Below are 27,788 nucleotides of genomic sequence, written 5' to 3' on the forward strand. Positions count from 1 at the left end.
ATGAACTGGTTTTATTTTTTTAATGCTCTAAGATTCCCTATATTTAAATCTGGTATTTTTTTTTTTCTTCTCTCAAGATTACAGATGAGAGATAGTAATTACACGGGCCACTTACCACTACACTCATTTCAGTTTTGTGTTTTCCTTTTTCAAAAGTTTCCGCCTTGAGAAAGACAACTAAAGGCATCTGTCTGCCTCCCTCCCTCCCTCCCTCCCTTCCTTCCCTGCTTCCTTCTCTTTATCTGTTTCTCTCTACCTCCACTTTCATTTTACTGTAGTGTGGATGGAACCCCAAGTCTCACACATGCTAGGGCCCTCTGAGTTATATCCTCAGAACTCTTCAGAGTGGCCTTGAACTCACTCTATAGTAAGGCTGGCCTTGAATTTGTGATCCTCTTTCTTTAGCCTCTCACATAGCTGGGATTAAAGAGATGCATGCCTCCTTATCAGCTTATTTTAAGCCTTTTCATGTTTATTACTTAGTTTCATCTTTCTTACCACCATGGGAAGAAGGTGGGATAAAATACTAGATGGTTCAGAGAAATTAAATCTCATAGCTAAATGGCAGAATTAGCACCAGAACCCAGACTTGTCATTTACTCTCTTTCCACTATTTTTTTATGTTAAGAAATTATTTGGGACTGGAGAGATGCTCAGCTGTTAAGAGCACTGGCTATTCTTGCAGGTGACCCAGGTTTGGTTCCCAGCACCTACAGGATGGCCAACAACACCTAGTTTCAGAGAATCTGATGTCCTTTTCTGGCCTCTGCAGGCATTGTATGACATAGGTGCACTTACATGCAAGCAAAACATACATACACATAAAATAAAAATAAACCAAAAACTAAAGGAAGTTATTTGGGGCCTGAAGAGATGACTCAATGTTTAAGAGCACCGACTGCTCTTGTAGAGGACCCTGATTCGATTCCCAGCACCCACATGGTGGCTAACAACCATCTGTAGCCTCAGTTTCAGGGGATCTGATGCCCTCTTCTGATCTCTGTGGGCATTGCACGACACAGGTGCAGTTACACATATGTAGGCAACACACTCATACACATAAAATAGAAATAATAAATATTTTTTAAAAAGAAGTTATTGGCCTTAGATAGACATTTCTCAAACAAGGACCCATAAAATACTAATTATCTTGTTGGTGTTCTTTTTAAAATTCTTTCACATAAAAAAATACCTAGTCCATCTATATATTTACAAAAATATCTTTTACTGTGAATCATATTTATACAACCATAAAATTGCTAATGATAATTTTTCTCACAGAATTTCTATCTTAGTTACATGTTGCAGGTAACATACAACCCCCAAATATAGGGGCTTTTAGCAAATTTTTCATCGTATCTCATGGTTTTGTGGTGAAAGGATTTAAGTGAGTATTGAATTGATATGCTTCACTGGGATTATGAACTGGGACATCTGTTCATGAGCTGCTAGAATGGACACTTCGGCTAGTAGAATGTCTTCTATATTCAGGAGCAAGTGCTATCCTGAATAAAAGGCCATGTGGCCTCCATCATGGCCCCAGATATCTCACAGGATCAATTCTCTTGTGCCATATGAGCTTCCATATCCCCACCTTGATTCATGGGAGGGTGCATAGCCCCAACCCCATGGGAAAAGGAGGGGACAGAAACTTTTTAAGCTGCTACAGTTCTAACAGTTTGAACACACGAATTATCATCTGGTTGACATTTATTATGTCTTGAAGGTTGAAAGAGTTAAAGGTCCCTGTGTAACATGGCGGGCTGGTAAGAACAGATTCATTGGCCCACTTGGGGACCATCTAAAGCCCCCTAGGTGCAATGCTATTGTGCTGGATATCTAACAGATGTTCCAGGCTTCTACAGATAATGCAAAAGTAGCTGAGAGCTTGTTTTATTCATCTTTTTCTTGGAAGATAGTTGAAACTGGAGAGGGATGATCTAATATAAGCTAATTATGAGGGGTATTGATTCTGAAACCAATCTGATCTGGATTCAATCCATTATCTCTGAGTAAATGACTTCACCGTCTAAGCCTCAGTTTCTCATTTGTAAAAGGGATGAATAAAAGTTCCTGGGTTTAAAGGATTAAAGGTGAGGAGTGGCAAGCCTGCTGGAGATGGATTCTAAGAACCATCTTCCAGATAGAATAAGTGATGGACAGTGAAAAAAAGTAAGCAGCGGCTGAAAGCTGCAGGAAATGTATAAGTAGCTGCTAATAGAATCGTCAAATTTAGGCTTTTCTCAAGTGGCTTTCATAGAAATTGAAAGGGCATTAGGGAAAATGTGGAGAAGTATTATAGGAAGAAAAGCTTGTGGAGCTCATTTGGGAGATGTTAGGTTTAACGACATTCTCAAAGGCCATCAGGTCTTCTTATACCCACATGCCAGGTTCCTCAGAACTTGATTATTAATTGTGACACTGTATAGCGTTTTTCAAATGTAGACATCCAGGAATCATTTTTGTTATACAATGTCTTGGACTTAGTATTCCAATGAAAACATTTTTGGGAAATGTTGATCTATTATCAAGGTAATACCAGTAGTTCCAGTACACATGAATATGGGGTGAAAACGATTTGTATTTAAGAACTACATTAAAATACCCTGAGAGGAAGGCCGGAAGCCTTAACCAAAGCTTGTTTGAGAATTGTAACGTGGGACAGAAGAGGGGCATAGTTTGACTTTATACTATAGGTAATTTTTAATGGAAAACCCAAACTCCTAAATTTCAGATCACGAATTCCTTTTCTGATAACAACTAACTGATTTATTAAAGAAATACTTATTGACATCTAGTGTGACTATAGCACATTGGACAAAGCAGGTAAAATTCTTCTCCTTGTATTGCTTACACAGATTTTCCTTGACTTATGATGGGGTTGAAAATATTATAAATGAAAAATGCATTTATTATACCTAGTTACTGAATGTCATGGCTTAGCTTGCCTTACCTTCGATGCACTTAGGATGCTCACCTTAGCCAAGAGGTGGTATTTAAAACCATCTAAAGGCACTTGTGCAAATCAGCACTGTTTCCTGATTCTTTGTGTACTTTGTGTTTTGTGTCAGGATTCAGTCAATACAATGGGCTCTGGTAATTCAGACAACTGTAGTGATAAATGTGGTCCATTGAAGATGCTCAGAGCAGCAGGATGCATCTTGCCCCAGAAAAAAACAGAATGAGTGAGCCTAGTGGGACAAAATCCCAAGAGACGATTCTTATGACCTTACATGGTTTAGAAAAGTTACTTTGCGTTGTCGTGTTTGAGGTTGGCTAGGGGCCAAGAAACCAATTCTCAAATTCTTCTTCATCCTCAGTTGTAACTTTTTGGGTTAGGAGCTGGTGATTGTAGAGAGAACTCCTATCTGTTCTTATTTTGTTTTCAGTGTTCTGCCTGCCATACTATTACAGCCTAATAGTTTGACCCTAATAGTCATACTTTAAGATAAAATGATATCGATGGATATGAAAAGTGATGCATGAGGTGCTTCTTCAACCCTGTCTCATTGCAGACAATGCTATCTGAATACCAGAGAGTGAAGTCAAAAATGCCTCCTGCCATTGAGCAACTGATGGTCCCACATTTGGCTAAAGTGGATGAAGCTCTCCAGCCTGGCCTGGCTGCCCTGACCTGGATGTCACTGAATATTGGACCATACTTAGAAAATGCTTTTGCAAAGATCAGTGAGTTTGTCTAGATCTTTTCTGTTTCTCAGTTTTCAGAGCTGAGTTTTTAATATGCAAATATAAACAAGGAGATGAGGAGGGGTGACTCAAAACTCCCATAATGAACTGCAACAAAGCATAGGAAGTCAGTAATTTCTTGGAAATGATAAATATGCATTATTTAATTTTTCCCAGAGGTTATTCATATAATTTTGCTTATTCTCATTGTTGGGTATGACATTTAGCTTCTTATACTAACTGATTAGTGTATTTTGAAATATTTCCTTTTCCTTCCCTCCCCCTTCCCCCTTCTCTTCTTCCTCTTTCAGTGATTCAGACAGGGCTCCAAATATGGTAGACAACTGCATTAAAACTGAGCTACTCTTGCTCCCCTTAGTGTTTTTGGACTCCCCAATTTGAAACATGTGAAGATTTTGATGGAGCTCTGTGCTGAATGACACAACATTTTGAATGAGAAAAATTGAAGACATATTTTTCCTTAACTAGGGATGTAAAACTTAAAACACATGTAAGGTGGCATATTCCATAGAATTCAATCTCAGAATATGCACAGGTTTACTAGAAAGGAAGTCTGTGCTTGAGTCCACCTGGAGGATTCACATTAAATGATTGGGAATATGGTTTTCTGTGGGGTTTTCCACAGTCTTTCCTATGTCACTATCCGTTGGTTTTCCAAAGGTGAACTCTTCTGTGGGGACATTTGCCAGAGTTCCTTGACTGCCTTCTAGAATATATTAGCTTCTGAGAAATTCCTGACATGGGAATATATGGCTTGGAACATAATGGAAGTTTTTCCCTAAAAGATTTAAACATTTCCATTCTTTCTTCCCACCCAATGTTATCTGCCATTTTTTTTTCTTTCACAGATCAATTCTACCTACTTTATATGGGCCAGGATGTCTCCTTCCAAGGATCCTAGTCTGAACACATCACCTCACGTTCACTTTTCTCTGGGGCCTCTATCATGTTGACAGCTGGGATTAGAGGCTTTTCACTTCAGAGGTCTTCAAATGATATAGTCCAATTTCATCTTTCTTCCAGAACTGACCGCAAAGGACTTAAAAATCCAGCTGTTTCTTCTACTTCTTTTGTGTCACTGTAGTGTGGTAGAGCTCCAATACTTGTTGATTCATAACATAATTTCCATTTGTTCATGTCTCTGACCCCCTTCTAACCTCTCCGTTCCATCACCTCCTTTGTGGGTGGCCTTTTCCTGGGATCTTCTTTCAGATACCCCTTGTGCTTTCTCTGTCTCTGTCTCTCTCTCTGTCTTTCTCTCCTCCTCCTCTCTCTCTTTCTACTTCTCTCTTTCTCTCTCTCAACTGAAGTAGGAGGACATAGTATATTGATGACCCTAATTACTAGAAGCTTATCTTATCTATACATTTTTAAGTGCACTTTCCAAGCAGCTTAGGATTCAGAAGTGTCTCCCTACTAATTTAGCAGGTTCAGTCTACTCAAGAATATCTCAGAAGGATTGGGTTGGAGGCAGAGAATGAAGTAAGGGTTGTGGTTGGGTACTGCTGCCTTTATTCTGCTTGCTAGAGTGGAGACTAGATTTAAAGATAAACTGTAAAGGAGTATTTGTGTATTGGTGAAGTACATTTTAGGCTCATTACGGTTTTAAGGTATGGTACTGTAAGATGATGCACAATTAGATCGCATACTATTGGAAAAATGTGGAAAACTGTGAAACAATATTTAAAAGGAAGCTCAGTTTAAAGGTTGGAAAACAATGACCCAGACATGCTAAGCGACACCTAATGTCAACTAAAAAATATGGGATTAGAACCCAATTTCTTTGTCTTTAAGCTAATATTCTTTCTAAAATATAACTCCTTAGGAAATAAAACAAGAGGAAATTGGCTAAAAGTCTCTAAGGAGGCATTTATAAGATGCATAAAAACTTCATAGTAAGAGTTATCATACTCAAATTAGAACCGACTGCCAAGGTAGTCTTTAGCCGCGTTCTCCCTGGAGAGTTGTTTGGATTAAGAGCGTTAGCAATTTTGATATTCTGTCAGCTAGCTGGAGACAAGGAGGGAGCTGCCCAGGAAATGCCACTTGGTTCACATGTCTCTTGTGCTTTCTAATTCAAACAAAGAAACTAAAGAAGAAAATTCAAGTTTCTTTCAAAATTTTTAAATTTAATTTTTTCTTTTTTTGAGACAGGGTCTCACTATACCCCAGCTGGCCAGGAGCTCCCCATGTAGACCAGGCCGGCCTCTCAATTTTGCAGAAATCTTCATGCTTCTGCCTCCTGAGTGCAGGGCTTGGCTGATTTATATATTTTTATTTATGTGTTTGAATGTTTTACCTGCATGCATGGAAGGAAGCCAGAAGGGGTGTCAGATCCCCTGGAACTGGAGGTACTGATAGTTGTTAGCCACCCTGTGGGTGCTGGAACTGAACCTTGGTCCTCTGTAAGAACATCCAGTGTTCTTAACACTGAGCCATCTCTCTAAGCCCCAAATTAAGTTTCTTTAGGAGACAAACTATGTTAAGTCTCAAGAACAGTTGGATTCTGCATTGGATTACCGGAGCCAGCCTTTCTAATTACAGATGATACATTGTACCACACATTTTGAAGAGCGCTAATCATTTTTCAGAATAGTAAGCAGAACTTCTAGGAACATGCTTTTGTTGGTTTTTGAAATTGCTGCCATAACAAGTTGCCACAAACTTCATGGCTTCACATAGCATAATTACAGAAGTCAGAAATCCAGAGTCTCCTATGACTGGATTTAAAGCAATGGTTCTTTCTGGAAACTCCAGAAGGGCACATTCCAGATTCCACAGGCTGCCCCATCAGCTGGAGAATGACTGCCATGCTTAGAGCTGTCTCATGGCTACACTTCTCAGCCCCTCTGCTTCCATGGTCATATTCTTCTTCATCTCACTCTTTTTTATTCTCTTATAAGAATCCTTATGACAAGTTCTGGCTCTAGTCAGATCATCTAACATGATCTCCACATCCTAAGGTGCTTAATGCACCTGCAAAGTCCCTTTTTCCACATAAGGTAACATCCCCAGGGGGTTAAAGCTTGAAGATACTTGGGGGACCATCTTTCCATTCTGCCACAAATGTCTTTGGAGGTGCTCTGAAGAATCAGGTAGAAACAGTAGGGTTTTACTGAGCACACACACTGATGGAGAAGGGTTGACTTTATTTTGGTAGTGAATACTGTTGCCAGGAAGAACTGTTTGGCCTCCTGAGCAGCTGCCTGAATAATTATCTTGGAAATGGTTGATGCTAAGGTATTTATTCTTTAGGCTTTGAAGGTATTGATTTAAGGAAGTGTCATGTCTATTAAAAGAAAAAGTAGCAGAATTTCATTCTAATCACATTTGTTGGATATATTCTCTGGAATATGTACTGGCATAAGTGCAAAAGATGTAAAGATGAAAAAATGAATTACCAAAGGAGACACAAGAGTAGAGTGTGGTTCACACAGAGATGGAAGGCTGCCCAGGTGACAGGCAGTACAGGACCACTCCCTACACACAGTCACAGGTGGCTTCCTGTGGAGATGAGTCAGAGCTGGGGACTGTAAAAGAAGGAACAACATAAACAACCAAATATTGAACAGCCAAATGTTCCAGGGACACGCGCAGCCTGAGAGATTTTCATCTTGCTGCTACTACTGTTATTTAATGTGTGTGTTTGAGGAATGATTTACTCAGCCTTTTATTCATTTTGTTTTTTCTAAAGATGACTTGGAACTACTGCTTGACCGGGTCAATGATTTGATTGAATTCCGCATCAGTGCCATTCTAGAAGATATGAGCAGCATGCCACTTTGCCAGCTCCCCCAGCAGGAGCCCCTCACCTGCGAAGAGTTCCTCCAAATGACAAAGGTTATGAGAAGACCGAGTCTCTCATTAAACTTGTTTTCTTGAATTCACTCTTCTATAAAGGGCATTTTAAAGCATAAATTAGGGTTCTTTTTCCTGCTTTGCTCCATGACAGATATATTCAAATGTAGACCCCTCTGACAATGATTTGAAAATGAAGAAAAATTTTATCTAAGCAGTTGCTAACAAATTGCTTCCTTTCAGATCAATCGAAGGGAAATTGCTATGTAACACATTTCTAATTTTTCCATATTTTATGAAGAACAGAAGAATTTTTGTAGAAGAACTTTTAGTGAAAGTTAATTGATAAAACAGTTGTCTGAGACAGCTTTAAGGCAGGATTTTTCTTCAAGCATTTCCATTCATAGAGCTCTCTTCCCAAACTAGTGTGTTGTAGCATGGATTTCTGGAGTCATTGCTAGGAATGCTGGGAAAGGCAGAGTTTGTGTTCAAACTGCTCAGGGTGGAGACAGTGTAGTTTCACATACTTCAACACATGAAAATTAAAATCCACCGAAGAGCCCCAGTATGTCTCAAATGTACTTGCAGATGGGGCACTTTCTTCTCTATACTAGGACCAAGCTACTGCTAGAGATGCCTTTGGGAATGACATTTTAACCTCATATATAACATTCCCTATGGGCATCCTGGTGATATGAACGCTTCAGTGGTGATTTTAATATGATGTGTCAGGTGTCCATAAGAGCAATCCTACTGGGAGGTTGCATTCAGAATGTGGCTCACTCAGGGCTGAGACACTTCAGTGGTGATTTTAATATGATGCAATCCTACTGGGAGGTTGCATTCAGAATGTGGCTCACTCAGGGCTGAGACTTATCACCAAGACAGAGAGGGGGACCATAGCTGGGTGATAAGGAAAGGCAGCTGAAGTCTGAGGGAAGCCCGCACAGACTTTCTTACCCTTCTTCTCGCCCATGAGGGCTCATGTAGAGCTGTCTTTCCTGATGGTGAAACTGCAGCAATTCACATGCAAGCACTTTGCCCAGTAATGTCCACTGCTCAATGCTCAAAGTTTTTTTTTTTAATTTGAAAATTTATTGTTTTTATTTGTGTGTGTGTGGGTACCCGTGGAAGCCAGAAGAGGACATTGGAGACTCCGTGGAGCTCAGCTCCAGCCCTCTGAAACAACACAACAAATGCTTTTAACCACTGAGCCATCTCTCTATCCAGAAAGAACCAAGTTTTTATGGAGTTTTATGGCCGAAACACCTCTGCTTTTTTATGAAAAGTCCCAGACTTCCAGAAGGAATCACATGTTCAGTATAAACTACATTGTTTGCACAAGTAATCTAGTCATAGAAACCATGCTTATCTACCAGGCAAGAGTGAGAACACACCCAAATCTGAGTTCCCAGGTGCCAGACGGTGCCAACCTCAAAGGCAAGCTTCCTAAGGATAGCTCTGGGCATTTAGTCTTAACACCTTTCTGCATAGATGGTGGTCTTTGCTTTCTATTAACTTGTTATTATATAATTAAAACTTAGTGCCTACATTTTAAAATTCTGGTTGCCCTTCTCACATTGATTTTTAAAAATTTCCCTGCTAATTTGTACATTTTTTTTCACGTGAGAAATCACTTTGGTCTGTTGTTTTTAAAAATGTAGTTAAAAATTTTTCAAAGCAAGCTTTAGATTTTTAAAAGTAGAGAAATTAGCATTTAGGTTAACTCTACTATCATTGCTGCATTTGCTGTATTTCATGACTCTTACTATGCTTAACGGCAGGCGTGCACAGCACCTTTCTCCTCTTAGTTACTATTTCATGTCACTATATGGCTTTCACAGGCACCATTTAATGATGCCTTCCAAATGTTTTACAGAAATCATATACATCAGTTTCTTATTGCAGGTCATTAAATGGCTCCCCAAATTTTTTTAATTTTGCCAATGTCTGTAATAAATACATGTATGTATCATGGCTTTTTTCCTCCTTCAAGGTCATTATTCTAAAATAAAATTATTGTGTCAAATGGTATAGCTTCCTTCATAGCTCTTGATAGTCACAGCAAAACTGTTTTTCAAAAGGATGGTCCCAGCGTCTAATGCCATAAATAATTCAATAGTACCAATTTCACTACCCTCTAACAATGGTTTTATTATAATTTATTAATTATTTTAGTTTAAGTAGCAAATTCATAGAACCTAAATTAACATACATTTTTTATTGCCAATATAAGTGAATGCCTTGTGTTGAACTTTTACATTTTGTTTTTTTAAAAAAATTTTTATTTATTTATTTTTTATTTTATGTGTGTGTGTGTGTATTGCCTGCATGTAGGTAAGTGCACCTGTATCCTGCAATACCCGTGGAGGTCAGAAGAGGCTGTTGGATCCCCTGGGACTGGAGTTACAGACAGTTGTTAGCTGCCATATGGGTGCTGGGATTTGAACCCGGGTCTTCTGCAAGAACAACCAGTGTTCTTAACTGCTGAGCCATCTCTCTAGCTCCTACATTTTGTTTTTGAGACAGGTATCACTATGTAGCCTTGGTTTGTCTGGAATTCACTATGTAGACCAGGTTGTCCTCAAACTCACAGAGACCCCCCTGCCTCTGCCCCACCCACTAGGAGTGTTGGGATTAAAGGCGTGTGCTACCATGCCTGGCAACTTTTTATTTTTTACAATCTATTTATTTGTTCTAAATTTTTTTTGAAGTGTCTTAGGCCTCACACAAATCACTTTCAGGTGGAGATGCAGAAAAAAGAACAAACAAAAAAGGCAACAAGTTTGGTCCAGGGGATGGTGAGCATGGACGGGGGAGGGGCCTGGATTTGATTAAGAACTGTTGTATGAAATGTACAAAAGCTCAACTAAAATATTTTAAAAAGGCAAGAAGTAAGTATGTCAGGTGGTGATACATTGAGTGGGAAAAAAATAGGAGGTAATGGATAAAGGGAAATACAGGATACAAAGTTGTGATTTTATGTTGATGATCAGAATGACTTCCATAGTTACATTTGAACAGGGGAAGTAAGGGAGCAAGCATGTGAATATCTCTGTGGAAGTGCAGTCCAGGCAGAGAGAACAGCAAATGAGATAGATGATAGATAGATGATAGATAGATAGATAGATGATAGATAGATGATAAATAGATAGGTGATAGATAGCAAGCCTTCAAGATAGAAACATTTGGTATAGTCACTGGAGAAGGCATTGAGTTGAAGAGCATGTTGAGGCAGAAAACCAAGTAGTAAGGAAAAGGGAACATAGACAGACATGGATGATGGAGATGTAGGCTGTGAACCAGAACCAGGAGGAAAGGGGGCTCATATGGAAGCCGCTTTGACTTCTCAATGAGGGCATAAGCTCAGAGCATTACACAGACTTCACGTAATATCTCTATTTGCTTTGTGCTACAAAATCAGGGTGATTGGTTGAGTATGGTGGTAGGGGATCATTATAAAGTCTTTAAGGCACAGTTACTATGGAATCAGGTAGAGGAAAGCAACTGGCCACATGGAATGATTCCTGGGTATCATTAAGGGCTGTGCTGAGTGCCATTAACCCCCAGTGCCAAGCATCTATATTGCTGTGACCTGTTTGTGCAATTAATGTATTGCCTATATGACACATAATGGGCTTTCCTATGTGGGACAGTCTGGACAATAAAGGACATGAACAAAGAATTCTTGAAGAGAGGAACTGTCTTGTTTGGAAGACGCATGAACCAGGGGTCAGGAATGGATAGAACTGAAGAAAATGTGGGGTCTGGAGGGCTCATGGTGTGTTCAAACTGTGTAGAAATGGGAATGTAGAAATGTTAGGGCCCCACAGTGCTTAGTAAAGGAGGAGAACATGGAGACTTGAAGATGAACCCTTTGGGTGGGTTTCTATACTGATGTCGCCATGGAGATGAGTCCTTGAGATGAAGTAGCAGGGGCAGGAGGCAGCATCTTTGATTTTAGTTTTTGTTTGATGTAGGGTCATTTTCAAGAATCTATTGTTGCTTTGTCCGCATTCTGTTTATATCATGTCTTATTAGTTCCCATGCTGTGTGCACTTTTATAATTATGTCCTCTTTTAGAAAGAATTGAGGGATTTGAATAATCTTGTTAGAATGATATTAACCTTTGAGAGCTTTGACAGCTCTCTTGTCCAATACCCTCAAGAGAAAGAAATTTTAGGATTTGAAATGCATGTGTGTGTTGCTGGGAAGACTGAAGGAGCTGCTAGAAGTTAACAGAGGAGTTACTTCCTAGGAATGAGGATATCACGGTCATTATGTTCTCTCCAGCGTAGAGTCAGAGCATGCCGCATGCAGTCTTTAAAACAGTACTCAGTATCTCTTAGAGAATGGGGAGCTAATTCATTTAGAATGAGGTGATTCATTTAGAACTTGGCAGACAACTCCCATGGGTGAATGTCATTTGCTGGATAATAATGGCCAGTACTTCTTGAGATCTTCCTTTGTGCCACATATCTATTTACATATGTGTGGGATACATGCAACATCATAAACATTATTTACCTATTCTTTGAAAATAACATAGATGTATACAATGCATCTTAACTATATCTGCCCCAATACCCTGCCTCCAGCTCTGCCTCTCTCCCTCCCTAATACACCTTTCTTTCATTCAGGTTTAAGTGCTTTTTTAAAAAATAACCCATTGAGTCCAATTAATGCTGTCCATATGTGAAAGGCTGTGGAGTCATCCATTGGGACATGACCAACCTGCCAGTGGCCATCCCACAAAAAACAGTAATGTTCCCTCCCTCAGCAGCCATGAACTGCTGATAGCTCCTAAGCCAGGGTGAAGTCTTGAGAGTCCCTCCCCAGTCCATGATGGATTTTTTAATTGGTTTGATCTTGGACAGGTCTTGTACAGGTAACCACTTGCTGTGAGTTCATATGTTCACTAGCTATGATATGTTAATAGGCTAGCATTTCAGGACATCCCTCTTCATCCTCTGGCTTTTAAAAAACCTGTGTAGAGAATCTTGTAGTTAGATGGAGTTCTGAGTTGAGTGAAGTTGTTGTTAATAAGTTTATTTGATAATGAGTTTACAAATTTGTTTTAGAATGTATTAGAATGTTTCTGTTCTTTTTTTTGGGGGGGGGGATTGAGACAGAGTCTCCCTGTAGCCCCAGTTGGCCTGGAACTCACTGTTTAGACCAGGCTGGCCTTGCTCTCATGTGGTCCACTTGCCTCTGCCTCCCATGGGTTGAGATTAAAGGCATGAGCCACCACACCTGGCTTAGAATGTTCCTATTTTAATGGCATTGAAATTCCATGTGTCCTGTAGTGGTAGGTAAAGATCAAGACTGATGAATGAGGAGGTATTAGAACCATAAACATATTAGAGTCTCAATATCCAAATAAATGAAACTTCAAATGGACTTGGTATGGCAACCAGCCATCAAAATCCATTGCTCATTGAGCTTTCCCCAGAAGTATGTGGCTAAATAACAGCTTCTGGGTATTTTACCTAGTTTATATATCGGTCTAATCTTCCACAGAATCCATCACAGTGCTTCAAATTGCATTACGTTTGTCTTGTTTCATTTATGAGGAATGTGCAAGGGACGATGGATCTGAAAATAAGTAGGAGATGACAGTGACTGGCCAGCAATGATGAGAAGAAAGCTGTCTCGAGCAGATTGATATCATGAAGGAAACGTCATGAGAAGAGAGGCTCCTGCAGGGCTTTGGGAGTTATTTCCTCCTTGCTGGAAGTAAATGTAGCTTAGGGCTATCCACATGGCTCCCCTGTCTCTAATACTCCTTCACAGGCTGGCTGACTGGGGCTAGTGTGAAGTATGTGGCTATCTTAGTTACTTTCCCTGTTCTGATAAAATACCTTGACAAAAGGGGCTGGAGCAATGTCTCAGTGGTTAAGAGCACTGACTGCTCTTGCAGAAGACCTGGGTTCAATTCCCAAAACCCACATGGCGGCTACGAACCATCCTTAACTCCAGTTCCAGGGGAATCTGAAGCCTTCTTCTGACCTCCGTGGCATTGCATAACATGGGTACATTCATAGACATGCAGGCAATACACTCATACACATAAAATAAAAATAATAAATAAAAAATATTAAAAATATACCTTGACAAAAACAACTTAAGAGAAAGTTTCTCTGGGTTCACAGTTCGAGGTTATAGTCCATTCATGACCAGCAGTCCCAGCAGCAGGAGCTTGAGGCCATGCTCACATTGCATCGTCCATAGTCAAGGAGTAAAGAGGCCTGAGTGCTTGTGCTTTCTGACGGTCTTTCCAAAACTCCAGGATCCAAGTCCATGAAAGGAAATGCCCACTGTTGGCCAGTCTTCCTCAGGTGATTCTAGATCTCAAGTTGACAATTGTGAGGTTTACCATTGCAGTGCCCAACAATATTAAAGTTAAATATCACTTGGAGATGGAATCTGTGCCGCTATTCCTGATGAGCTCTCTACAACTAGGTAGACAGACATGACTGCTCATTTTTTTTTGTTGTTGTTACTGTTGTTAGGACCTTTGTGTGAATGGTGCTCAGATACTACATTTTAAGAGCTCCCTCGTGGAGGAAGCAGTCAATGAGCTAATAAATATGTTGTTGGATGTGGATTTCCCATCTAAAGAAGAAAGTGAAAAAGAATCTGCTGAACATAAAGTGGATTCTAACAGTGAAGCTCCAGGTAAGAGAGGAGGTCGTGAAAGGGGCTTGTTCTTGGACATTTACTAAAAACTGTTTTAATTTTTCTCTACAATAATTAATTTCACACTTCTATAAACACTATCCAATTTTTATAATGATATCTATAAATATGAATTATGATTCTGAACAAGTGCTTTGCATGGGATACTGGCCTTTGACTCTGTTTTAATTCATGGAGAGGTAGGTATTTTATTTCCCCTTATCGTAGAGTAGGGTAGAAAATGGTTTGGAATTCCTCTTGAAGATGCACATAGCAGAGCAAACTTTCTGCTACACAAGGGAGGAGGGGGAGGGTGTTATTCCTCCAAGGTTTTTAATGCTATTGGTAGGTGAGCACACACTGGAACACAGGTCTCTCAGACCGTGTAGCTTTTTGCCCACAGCTATCAGCTACTTTCTCACATTTGGAAGGAAGACCTCCATTAGTCTATCCTGGGCTCTGATTTCTTCTTCCTAATCTTTAATGGCTTCACTTTCTAAAAAGTAGGGCTTTTAGGTGATAATGAACTTGCATATAATTTATCTTAGAACATGCCTTAAAGATATCTTAAAGGTGTCTGTTTAATTTAATAGCCTTCTTCCTTTCCCTCCATCTCTCTCCTTCCCCCCACTGGAACAGCAAGAAGAGATGGACATGCTGAGGCCTTGGTATCCTCCTTCAATGTTGGGGCTGGCTCACTGCCTTTGACAGCAATCACCAGAAGGAAGAAAGAGAGTGATATGTTAGAGGAAGCCCGTGAGCTGCTCTCTCATTTTAACCATCAAAATGCAGATGCTCTTCTGAAAGTTACAAGGAATACACTAGAGGCCATTCGCAAGCGCATTCATTTCTCTCACATGATTAACTTCCGGGGTAATGATCTTGCATAGTTGGCCAATTGGCTCATCAGGCATTGGGCTGGTGTGTACGTGTGTGTGTGTGTGTGTATGTGTGTGTGTGTATGTATGTGTGTGTGTATTCCTGGTAAATGTAAGTAATAAAAAAAAACCCCTACCATTTATTGAGCCTGTCCTTCTAAGTATTGTGAATCCTGGTTATCCTAAGAATTCTTTCATGTGGATGCTCTCACCACTTATGTTAAAACAGAGAAAACTGGGGCTCAGGAGGTTAATTTTCCTAAGGTTACTGAAATTTTGATAACATAATAAAGTCTTCATTTTTAATTTTGCTATAATAGAAAGAAAACATAAAAAATAAAAAAATTTAATTGAGGTGAGAAAATATATTTAAAAAGAGAGCATGGAAAAAATTCTTCCATTGTTGAATTATTAGTTGCTAGCCAAGCTTATTAATGAGAAAAGTTTAAGGTTATAATTAAAAAATATTTTATTATTTTTATCTTATGTGTATGAGTGTATTGCCTGCATGTGTGTAAGTGCACCCATGTCGTGAAATGCCCTCAGAGGTCAGAAGAGGCCAAAGAGGCCGTTGGATTCCCTGGAACTGGAGTTACGCATGGTTGTTAGCCACCATGTGGGTGCTGGGAATAGATACCAGGTCCTCTGCAAGAGTAGTCAGTGCTCGTAACTGCTGAGCCATCTCTCCAGCCCCAAGGCTACACTTTTAAAGCAGACTTTATTTTACTGCTTTGATGATGCTTCATCTGGTTTCTTTAGTCTTTATACCCTCATTTTTTCCTTAGTATAGTTCAGAAATAGTTGTTGCCTTTTCTAGGTGTGCTACAATACTCCATGAAAAATAGGGATGTTCTGAAGTTAAACTTTAAATGAAAACTAATGAAAAAGGAAATAGTAATTAAGACAGAAAAATAATAGGTTAATAAAATTTTATCTGGATGATTGTTAATTAAAAGGAAGCATAATATTTCATTAAAGGTAGATGACTAGGGACTTGAGAGATCTTTCAGTGGTTAAGAACATGTGTTCTTGCAAAGGACCCAGGCTAAGTTCCCAGCACCAACATGGCTGCTCATAACCACTTGCTACTCCAGCTCCTAGGGGATCTGACATCCTCTTTGGGCCTCTGAGGGTACCCGTACACATGTGGCACACACACAAATAGGAACATATTTAAAATAAGAGTGGGTGAATAAAGGTAAAGAAGTTTGGTAGAAGGCTCTCAGTGGGGCGTGGCTTCACAGCTTCATTTTACTTCAGAAACGAACGGTTCAGTCCTTTTTTAGATACAGAGGTATTAACAGAACTTCTTAAATGTTGGCTCATATGCTAAACCACATCATATTAAATCACAGTACTTGCATAACTGTTTGTATTACAGGTTTTTCAACTGGATAAAATTATGTGTGATACATACAAACATGCTCATACACATCTAGCTATTTGAATACTTAAACCTACAGCTAAATATTTAACTGAACATAGATAGTGAGTTATATTTTATTTTCTTCTGCATTTGTTGCTGCTCCAAGTTTGGAATATATTCATTGTGGAATGTTTATCTGAAATTCCAAAGAATCTATTTGTTCTAACTTCCAGTTATTCTAGTACTTATTTTTGTTCTCTATTCCTTTCAGGCTTATTCTGCATTTAACTGATTTGTGGGCACCCAGCTACTTGTAACTATCAACTAGTATTGTAGGCAATTATTAATCTTGATTCTACCCTAAAAGTTTCCTTTATGGAGGCTGTACTAACACATTGTAGTCAATAGACTTGGGATCCACTGAACTGATATTATATTGTTCAAAACCAGATCTTCAAATAGTTTGCACTCATTCATTCATTTAGTCATTCAACAAATGTTTGCCTGGTTACATACCTATTATGCATTGTTCTAGGTGCCTTAACATTTTGAACTATATTCCATTTTGAATTAAAAATAGAATAGCGATTCTCTGGGCTGGAGAGATGGCTCAATGTTAAGAGCACTGGCTGCTTTTGCAAAGGATCTGGGTTGGATTCCCAGCACCCACATGACAGCTAACAATTGTCTGTGACTCCAGTTCCAGGGGATCCAATGCTCTCTTCTAACCTCTGCAGGTATTGCATGACATGGGTGCACTTACATATATGCAGGCAATATACTCACACACATACAATAAAAATAATAAATAAAATATTAAAAAACTAGTGATTTTCCTGTGCTTTATATTAACTCAGACAGCAGCAGCGCATCTAAGATGAAGCCGAACAATCTTCCCATTTTTCGGGCAAGTATCACTCTGGCCATTCCCAACATCTCTATGACCCCTGCCCTGGAAGACATCCAGCACACACTAAACAAAGCTGTAGAGTGCATCATCAGTGTCCCCAAGGGTGTCAGACAGTGGAGCAGTGAGCTGCTGTCCAAGGTCAGTATAGGATGAAGTAATTGTTTGATTTGAAAGTTGCTGTTTTTACAGATGGGGTGAAGCTAAATGTATACTTTTGCATTGCAGAGAAAGCTGCATGAAAGAAAAATGGCTGTTCTGCAGAACTGTGAAGATAGTGATTCTGATACTGAAATGGAGGCAAACGAACTTCAAGGTAAATGCTCCTTTTAACATGTAAACATTTTTGCTATAGGAGTCCTATCCAGGGGCACACACTCTACAGTCTCTTATTCTCTACAACTTGGCCAGTTGTGGCCTTCAGTGTACATCATACTCTGTTGTATAAGGAAGCTTTGCTGGTAAAAGTTGTGGGATATACTAGTATTCTCTCTACTCCCTATTTCACTAGCCTTAGGTATAGAGGTTCCACTATAGATGTGTCACTTAGGGCTGGGCATCTCTCAGACATGTATTCTCTCTGTGTGACTAGTGGTGGAACCCTGTAATAGCCTTCATCTATTGCAAAAAGATGCTCTACCCACAATGGTTAAGGGACCACCGTGGAAGAGGGGGTGGAACGATTGTACAAGCCAGGGTTTGTGCATGAACATAAGGAAACGGGTTTCCAGGCCTCTGAGAACTTGCTCATATGAACTTGCAACAGTAGTGACAATATGCAGCAGACCCATGCTGACTTAATCAGACAAAAACCCAGCATAGAACTGTGGGCAGTAGGCCCCAACCCTAGCTGAAGAACTACTGGCAACTGGTTACTGCTGGGTGAGGGAGAGTAGCTCTTCTTTAAGGGAGTGACTCTAGATATATTGACTAGACTCCACTGGATGAACTTGCACTGAGGGACAATGCTTGACTGTGTAGGACTTAATATATATGACAGAATACATGAAATATGCATGGGATATGGGGGTTGCAGATAGGGGAGAGGATCTAAATTTGTTTAATATCTATTATATGAAATGCACAAAACTCAATAAAATACATTAAAAATAAAATTTAAATATTTTTTAATTAAGAAAAAAATTAATTTATGTCTACATGTGTGTGTCTCTGTGTGTGCATGTATGTTTAGATGCCCATGGTCAGAAGAAGGCAGCAGATCCATTAGAATTGATATTATAAGCAGCTGTGACCTGCCTGATGTAGGTGCTGGGACCTGAACATGGGCCCTCTGCAAAAGCAGAAAGTTCTCTTAACTGCTGAGCCATCTGTCTAGCCAGCCCCTCCTTTAAACAATTAGTCATTGCAAATCAACTTTTATAGAGCTTTAAGGCATCTCCTGTTCCCTATACAGTTCTCTAATCAAGTTCAATCAGAACATTAACATATGAACCCATTTTGAATATAGAAATATTTTGCTCTACATCCTGATATTTTAGTATCACATTATCACCTGCTTCTGTTGTGTCTAACATAGGCACTGGCGCATAACTGATGCTTCGTCTGATCCATTCATGGCTGAGGACAAGAAGTGTTTTAATTTCATAGTTTATCGAGAAGCTAGTTATCACAACAGTATTTCCTGGCATGTTATAGATATTTTTGACTCAACATGTGTTCTGTTTTGTTAACACATTCTGAGTATGGCTCTGTATCCTGTGGTTTTCATTTGTAGTCTGTAAAATTGGGGAGCATAAGGCATCCAAGTTGCTGATGACATTAGATGTCTTCTTTAGTCCTCAGACGCCTTTTAAATTAGCTTTGCAGTCGGCAGACCTCGCATCAGCATCATTTCCTTGGTGTTCCTCTCCCCCGGGGGTGATAAATTGACTAACCATGAGGAAGAGACTGAAGCAAGTTCTTTTTTGAAAGAGTATTAATAAGGACGATAAAGATAGCTGAGCATGACTTTTCTATAACTTACAATATTATTTATTAACTTAGGCTGAAAACATTTCCTAGGGAAGAAGGGATGGCTTGGTGGTTAAGAGTACATATTACTCTTGCAGAGGACTTGAATTCAGTTTCCAGCACCTACATCAGTAACTCCAGCTCCAGGGAATCTGATGCCCTTTCCTGACTTCCTTGGGCACCTTTGCATGCACGTGTGTACACATACACCCCCCCACACCCACACACCCACATTCCCCCCTCCCCGTAATTAGAAAATAAAACCCTAAGAAAGCATTTGTTACTATTGTATTAATTTCAATTCTATTTTGGGAAACATTGCTTTATTTCCCACTTTTAAAATTAGAATTTTCTAAACTAAAAACACATATAATCATGAATCATATCTTGAGAAGAAAAGAAATATTTAGTGAGAAAATGACCAAAGAATTAAAGAAATAATAATTAAAGTGCACAATTCAGTGTTTTTGGTATATTCAGTGTTTCACAACTATCTAATTTTAGAACACTTTCATAATCCCGGAAAGAAATCCTGTACCAATTAGCTTTCTCCTCCTCAGCCCTTGGCAACCACTGAACTGCTTCCCAACTCTAAGGATTTGTCCCTTATGGATATGTCCTATAAATAGGGTTATACTCCATGGTATTTTGTGACTGACTTCTTCCATTTTGCATAGTATTTCAATTGTCACCCACGTGCCGGGTGTGGTGGCACAAGCCTGTAGTGCCAGCACTTGGGAGGCAGAGGCAGGTGGATCTCTGTGAGTTCAAGGCCAGCCTGTTTTACATAGTGAGTTCCAGGCCCGCTGGGGCTACAGGGAGACCCTGTTTCAAAAAGACCAAAAAAAAAAAAAAACAAACCAGTCACCCACCTGCAGCATGAATAGCGTGTAGCGTTCACTTAGTTTCCCCCGTAGGGATGTAGATGGGACCCAGAGTTTTGCATGTTCTAGGTAGGTGCTCTACTAGTGAGTTTCATTCCCAGACCATGTTTATTGGTGATGGAGTCTCACTGTGTACCTCAGGCTGGACTTGAACTTTCTAGGCAGTTCAGGCTCATCTCTAATTCATGATTCTCCTGCCCCCATGTCCTGAGTGGTAGGATCATGGTCAGCCCTGTAGTAATTAATTTCTTTTTATTGTTGAACCACATTTTATTTATCCATTGGCCAGTTGATGAGCAGTTAGGTTGTTTCTACTTTTTCACTATTATTATTAATCCTGTTAAACATGATCATTTGTCTTGTGGTGTTTTTGTGTGTGTGGTACGTGTGTGTACATACATCTGTTTGCATGTCTATATGGGGGCCAGAACTTATGGTGGGTGTGTCTTCAATTGCTCTCCAGCTTGTTTTCTGAGACAGGGTCTTTAATTGACTCTGGGTTGTGAGAATGAATTTTATTAATGACCATAATCTGGACTAATGACTTTTAATTAACCCCAGCAAAACCATGCACTCTTGGGTCTGATGACTGGGGCATCTCCTTGGCAACCTCAGTTTAGTGCTTCATCCAAAGAGATAATGACTGAATGTGGGTATGCTTGAGAATTAATATATCAAAACACTGAAAGCAGCTCATCCTCTCATCTCCATTGGACACAGTAGAGCTTGGGAAAGGATGCATGAGTGATCTTGATGAAAAGACAGGATGTTCTGTTAAGATTCAGGGTGGGGCTGAACTTGAAATTCTACTTCTCCAATGCAGTTGGAGAAACCACTTTGAATAAATTATGGCTGTGGCCTGACTGCGGGACAGGGTGGAAGAAACAGGGTTCCAGAGTCAATTCCATCCTCCCAGGATGGTCTGAATGTTGGAGTAGTAACAGCACACTGGATCTCACTGATTGGCTAGATTGCCTGGCTAGAAAACTTCAGGGATCTGCCCCCCATCCCACCCTGGGGTTAGAGATGTATGCTGCTGCACCCAGCTCAAGTTCTGAACGCTTTCACAATCCTCCCCTAGAACAACAGGGTCAGGTCTGTCATAGCAACACCCCACTTCTTCTGGTATGAATTTACACCCTGATTTGCTTTTCTGTTGTTGTGATAAATTTTGTGTGACCAAAATCACATTGGGGAGGAAAGGGTCTATTTCAGCTTCTAGGTCACAGTTCATCATTGAGAGAAGTCAGGGTTGGAACTCAAGCAGGAATCTCAAGACAGGAGCCATGGAGGAAAAGCTGCCTAGTGGTTTGCTCTCTGGCTCATGTTCAGATAGTTTTCTTATACAGCCCAGGCCCACTTGCCTAGGATGGTGCTGCTCACAGAGGGCTGTGCCTTCCCATGCCAATCACCAGTTAGTACCCTCTCTCACAGACATAGCCTCAGGCCAATCTGATAGAATAAATTCCCCAAATAAGTGTCCCTCTTCCCAGGTGACACTAGGTTGTGTCAAATTGACAATAAAAAGTCCATCTAGATTTCCTCATGAAGCTTCAAATGGCTGCTCTCATTTCTCTGTGTGGGCCCCACTTGCTGTTTCTTTGTATGTATCACAATTCTCTCTTGTTAGAAATTAAGCATTTGAGACATGACTCGTCATGGAATACATCTGTGGCATTGGCCCATTTTGAAAAAATCATTTTTTCCCCTCAAATTTGTTCTGGTGGAGAGGTCTTGTAACCTGAAAAATTTCCCCTTTTTCTTCTCTTTAAAGCCATATCAAATCATTCTGTTATAGTGTGATTTAATGTATAAATTGTACTGCCACATATAAAATAAAGATGGTTAAAAAAATTAAAAAAATAAAAGAATATCTATAACACTAAAAAACCAAGCACCTAAACATTTAAAATACTATAATGCAGCAAGTCTCGCATTTGTGGACCGATTCTGTAAAAGTCTGTATATTTGTCGTATTAGCCACTGTTGTTTAATTTAGTGGCTAACTAATGATTGTGCAGTGAATTCCTTTAATACATTGAACCAACACACCTTCACTCTTTGTTTAGGGACTCTTTCTGTATTGGAGCACTCTAATATTATCAAAACTTTACTTAGTGATTATTTAAGGAAAATTTCAGCTAAAGGTCTTTTTAGTCAGAGTTGAAGACTCAGGCATTTTCCTGGGTATGCTCATGGCCCTACCCATGTATGCACTTATAGAGAGCTCCAGATGCATGCCAGGGCTTTACCACATCTGCAATGTCAATCTCATTCCCCAAGTCTGTCTCTCTTGACTAGTATCTTCTTTTTTAAAAAAAGTTTTATGTATTATTTTAATTTTATGTGTATACATGTATTGCCTACATGTAGGTAAGTGCACCTGTGCTGTGCAATGTCCGCAGAGGTCAGAAGAGGCTGTCAGATCTCCTGGAACTGGAGTTAGGGACAGTTGTTAGCTGCCATGTGGGTGCTGGGATTCAAACCTGGGTCTTCTGGAAGAACAGTCAATGTCCCTAACCACTGTGCCATCTCTCTAGTCCCAGCATCTTCTTTTCTAAAAATAGTGTTAACTTTTAATTTTCTATTTCGTACATGAGTACTGCATTTATATCTTCTTTACCCTAACTAGCATCATTGTTAATGCTAAATGTGAAATTAAGTAATTATTGGTGTCAATGTATTTATTTATCCTTTGTTTATAAATAACTTGTGGGTAGAGCTACCCCTCCTTCCCAACTCAGTGTCCTTAGGATGAAGCTAGAGAAAGATAAATTCCTTGGATGCCCTTCATGCAGGAAGCCTCAGCGTGCCACTTAGCAACAGTTCTTCAGAACTGTGAGAAGCTCCAAATCCGGCTCTGCCTCTCCACGGACCACTGTGCTGCTGGTTTTCACAGCTGTGACTGCGAGGCTGTGACTTTTCAAGGCTGCCATACAGACGAAGAGGGAACCATAATAGAGCAAGTTAGAGCAAACTTACTATTGTTACCAAGATCCAATATTTCTTCCTAAATGTACAGTATTTGGGTTGTTGTTCACTTTGGTTCATTCCCAGAGTACTGAAAACGTTAAGGCTGTCAATTTTCCTAATTATTTTAATTGCTTTTATAAGGGAGAAAAATTTCAGCATCTTCACTTTACCATTAAAGAAATGCGTTCCATGTACTATTGACAGAAAATTTTCTGTTTGTCTTCTTTTTGCTTTTAGAAACCCTGGAGATAGCTTCTGTAAACTTACCCATTCCGGTGCAAACCAAGAATTATTATAAGAATATTTCTGACAACAAAGAGATTGTAAAATTAGTCTCTGTGCTTAGCACAATCATCAGCTCTACCAAAAAGGTATGTCAGGCAGCTCTCAGCTGGGCTATGCGCGTCACAGTGTGCATCTCACAGCACGTGCTTGTGTGAACTTGAACATGTGCTCTTCCTGCATGCCGTCAACTTCCACCCTCAGTACCTTCCATGAGCAGTGAGAAGCATTTTGTCTGTGTCGAGCAGGCACTTGCTCACTGAAGATCCTTCATTCTAGAATGTTCTGTTTAATGTCTTTAACCTCTTTTGTTAACACAATTAACTTACAAAAAAATCTGCTGTGTTCAAGCCTGTAAGTCAGACTGATGAGACTTAACAATTGTCTTTCAAAGAGTCAAATGGAATAAATTGTGCAGTGTGTGTGTGTGTGTGTGTGTGTGTGTGTGTGTGTAGTGACTGTGCATGTGTGTATCTTTGTGTGTCTGTCTCTGTGTGTGTGCATGTGTATGTGTCTGTATGTGTGTGCATGTGTGTCTGTGTCTGCGTGTGCATGTGTGTATCTCTATGTGCACATATGGAGTCCAGAGGTCAAAGTCAGGTGTCTTCCTCTATCACTTTTCACCTCATTTTCCTCCCAATAGTATTTTTAATAGATTTTTTGTGTATTTCATACACCGCGTCTTAATCATATTTAGATCATTTCCCCTATCTGTGCCCCCCTCCCATGCCTTCCTCGCTGGATATCATGCACTCTGTCACATATGTTAAGGTCTATCAAGTCAAATTTGTGTTCCTAAATGTCCCTTGGTATGAGTTCATCCACTGGAGCCTGGTCAGCCTATCTAGCATCACTCCTTTGAAGAAGACCAACTCTCCCTCACCCAGCAATGATCAGCTGCCAGTAGTTCCACAACTTTCCACCTTAGTTTTTGAACCAGGGTCTCTCACTGAATCTGGAACTCAGCATGCTCTTGGGATAGACTGGCTCACTAGGAAGCTTCCAGAATCCTCCTCGCTCTGCACTAAGCTTCTTTGTGTGGTTGCTGGGAATCCAAACTCAGGTCCTCTTGCTTGTACAGCAAGCTTTTTTCCCAGACTCAATGTTTTTGTCCTTTCTATAGTAGGAGTTGAATCCTGGCCACTAGCTGTTGTGAGCAATGTTTTTGTATTTATATGGGTAGGAAAATCTTATAAAACATCAAATGAAAATTTATGTATATTGCCACATGAAAATCAGCTAAAACGGAGAACAAAAATGTTAGTACATCAACACAAACTTATACTGGATGGATGTAAATTCAGGTTAATTCTTTTCTTCTAACCTGCTTTCCCCCTTTTTATTATACTAATTTGCTCTTGTAGTAAAAAAGATTTAAGATCCTGAAACCACTTTTTAAAAAAGTTATACTCACGTTTCTTAAGACCAGTGACTCAAGTGTTTCTCAGTGTTGAACGCTTGAATGATCGTTGCTCAGTTTCACTAGACTGAGCTACATTTACTTAAAAGTACTAGAAAAGTTACTATTACTGTAACAATGTGAAGAAATACTATTATGTTTAATGTATTCTCTAGGGAACTGAAAATCTTTGCATTTGTGCATATTTAATTTTCCTTTCTCTGCATACTGAAGATACTGTATCTAACTTTGCTTTAGGGACAGTGTTCTCATAATTCAACAACACTTTGTCTAGTGCTTAGCTTATCAGACTCTGCATGATAAAGGTAAATAGAGTGATCTAGCACAATAAGCATTCAGATATATTTTCAGATACATATTCAGATAGAGAATGCAATTGTGTTAGTTACTTCTCTCATGTCTGTGACAAAATACCTCAGAAATGAAACTCAAGGAAGGAAGCGTTTGTTTTGGTTTACAGTTTGCAGGCACATCATGGCAGGGAAGGTGTGGTAGGAAGAGCAGCTCATGCTGTGGCACCAGGAAGGTGAGGTGGCTTGTCACGCTGCACCTGTAGTCAGGAAGCAGAGAGAGATGAATGCTGGACCTCAGCTTGCTTTCTCCTTTTGTGTTCAGATTCAGCCCAGGACCCCAGCCCATAGGATGGTACTGCCTACTTTCAGGGTGGGTCTTTCCATAGTTAAGTCTCTCAGAAATGTCCTCACAGACAGGCCAAGTATGTCTTCTAGGTGATTCTAAATTCAGTCAAGTTGGCACTTAAGTTGAAAATTAATCACTACAGCAGAAGGGTCCATTAGTTTCTCTGAATATGATCAGTTGTTACAATGGAAATCTAAGGATGAGATAGAGTGGTTTTAATGAACATAGGACCAGCCACCAAATATTTGTGTTGTATTTCTCTTAAAAATTAAAAAAAAAAAACCAAAGATTTCTTAGTCTTCATTAAAATGGTAGTGAGTCCAACTAGTAAAGAATCTTGAAGGAAACTTGAGCAGGAGAGAATAACCTGAAATGTTTTCCTCTTAAGCTTCCTGATGGCAGGACCATGAGATAGTCTTTCTGACCTGAAGTCAAGCTCTAATGAAGAGGTTTTTGTCCATAAAAGCCTTTAAGAACTTTCTAAAATTTTTAGAAAAGTTTTATTTTATTTTACTTTAAAATTTTAAATTAATGAATTTATTTTTCAGTTATTTATTTAATAACCACATACTTAGAAGAGGCGTTTTATTACAACAGCATTGACATATCCAATAACAATTTCCTAAGCTAAGATGCATCTCTTTCAAAACTGGCTGTAAATTTTTGGTTTTATAGTTGAATTATTACAGTTACACAGTATTGTACTCAGTATAAAACCTTTAAGACATAAAATTAAATGAGGTTTTGACTTTTAAAAAAGATCTGAATTTCATTATTAAAATACACAGTTTCATACAGAAAAATTCATTTTTAATGCAATTGACATTAAGATGTTGCACATGCCTTTCTAATCTCTACATATCTGATTATTACTCATCACAGTTGGTTACTTACTGAGCTCCTTGGCATCTGAGCATGGATATAAAGTCATCAGGTATATTTCAATGTTAGTATTTTTCACATCTACTAATTATTAAGGAGCAAATTTTTATGCCTGGAAGAATTATTATTTTTTTAATCATTACTTATTAAAAATTTTAATAGATACATGATTAGAAGAAGCATTTTACTACAGCTTTAACATATTCAGTAACACACTCCAGAGCAAGAGAGTACATCTCTTTCACAAGTGGGTGCAAGTTTCTAGGTTCACAGTTGAGTTAATACAGTTATACAATATTGAACTCAGTATAAGCCCTGTAAGACATAAAATTGAATGAGTTTTTAACCTTTAAAAATATCTCCATTTCATTTTAGAATATATTGTTCCTTGCAGAAAGACTCATTGTTTTTGCTACTAACACTGAGGTGATGGCGCATGCATCTCTAATCTGTATGTATCTGATTATTACTAGTCACTTGGATCCTTGGTGCCTGCGTATATGTATGAAGTCATCAGGTAGATTTCAGTGGTAATGTTTATCACCTCTACTAATTAGTATGAAGTAAATTTCCGTGGTTCCTCCTGAAATATAATACATTTTTAAAACTTTGTTGGTTTTTTTTTTTTGGTGTGTATATCACACAGAACATCCCAAACCATCTTATTCAACTATACAACTACTTAGCAGATGGCACCCTCCCATAGCCTCCCTCCCCCCACTAGAGTCCTTATACTCTGATATCCCTGTTACTGTCTGCTGGGTTGTTGGCAACCCCAGCCATTCCCCACTACTTACCCTTCTGGTGAATCTAGTCAGCCTATCTAGAGGTCTTTGTTTGAGGAGGGTCAGCTGTTCCTCATGTAGCAGTAATCACTTGTCAATATTCTTTTAGATAAGATTGGGGTCTGCTGTTCATTTTCCCAGTTCTACGTTGGGTTACTATCTGGGACTCCCTTTGGCTATCCTGGCCAACAACTCAAAAGAAGGTATCTCCTGTCTGGCATTGTTGCTTTGTTATGTATGTTATGCCTTTAGCTATACATATGGACTCTTAAGAAATTATATTAGCTCCTTTAACTTTTGGTTATACTCTCCTTTGGGGTGTTTAAGGCCATACAGTTGGCCCAGATAAACCAATTTATTTTTACTCCAAAGGTCGTTTGAGGATCTGTTCCTCAGGGGTCACATGCACTTGGGAGGAGCCCCTGGCTCCTTTCTTTTACCAGTTCTGCCTATGTGAAGATAAGTCAAAGGTCCTGCTCGACCATGCTTGGCTTCGCTTGGAAGCATGGAGGAAATGATTCCTCTGTGTTGACCCTCCTCTTTATAGACTGGACACTGGTTCAAGTCCATCTGGTGGGGTCTCCTTGGCCTCCTTGATCAAGAGGTCAGATGACCCA

At 39.4% G+C, this 27,788-nt stretch overlaps 1 protein-coding gene across 1 annotated transcript in view; it reads left to right on the forward strand.

The window, feature by feature from the left end:
* Dnah5 (dynein axonemal heavy chain 5) overlaps positions 1-27,788 on the forward strand; it is a 410,943-nt gene that overhangs the window by 127,742 nt on the left and 255,413 nt on the right. Inside the window, exons 16-22 of the mRNA XM_029557990.1 lie at positions 3,516-3,687; positions 7,403-7,548; positions 14,019-14,184; positions 14,824-15,057; positions 17,286-17,476; positions 17,564-17,651; positions 23,401-23,534. Coding sequence (XP_029413850.1) covers positions 3,516-3,687; positions 7,403-7,548; positions 14,019-14,184; positions 14,824-15,057; positions 17,286-17,476; positions 17,564-17,651; positions 23,401-23,534 — 1,131 coding nt within the window. The remainder of the gene's footprint in view (positions 1-3,515; positions 3,688-7,402; positions 7,549-14,018; positions 14,185-14,823; positions 15,058-17,285; positions 17,477-17,563; positions 17,652-23,400; positions 23,535-27,788) is intronic.

Source organism: Nannospalax galili, unplaced genomic scaffold (assembly GCF_000622305.1).
Source record: "Nannospalax galili isolate Female #2095 unplaced genomic scaffold, S.galili_v1.0 scaffold207, whole genome shotgun sequence".
Lineage (NCBI taxonomy): Eukaryota > Metazoa > Chordata > Mammalia > Rodentia > Spalacidae > Nannospalax > Nannospalax galili.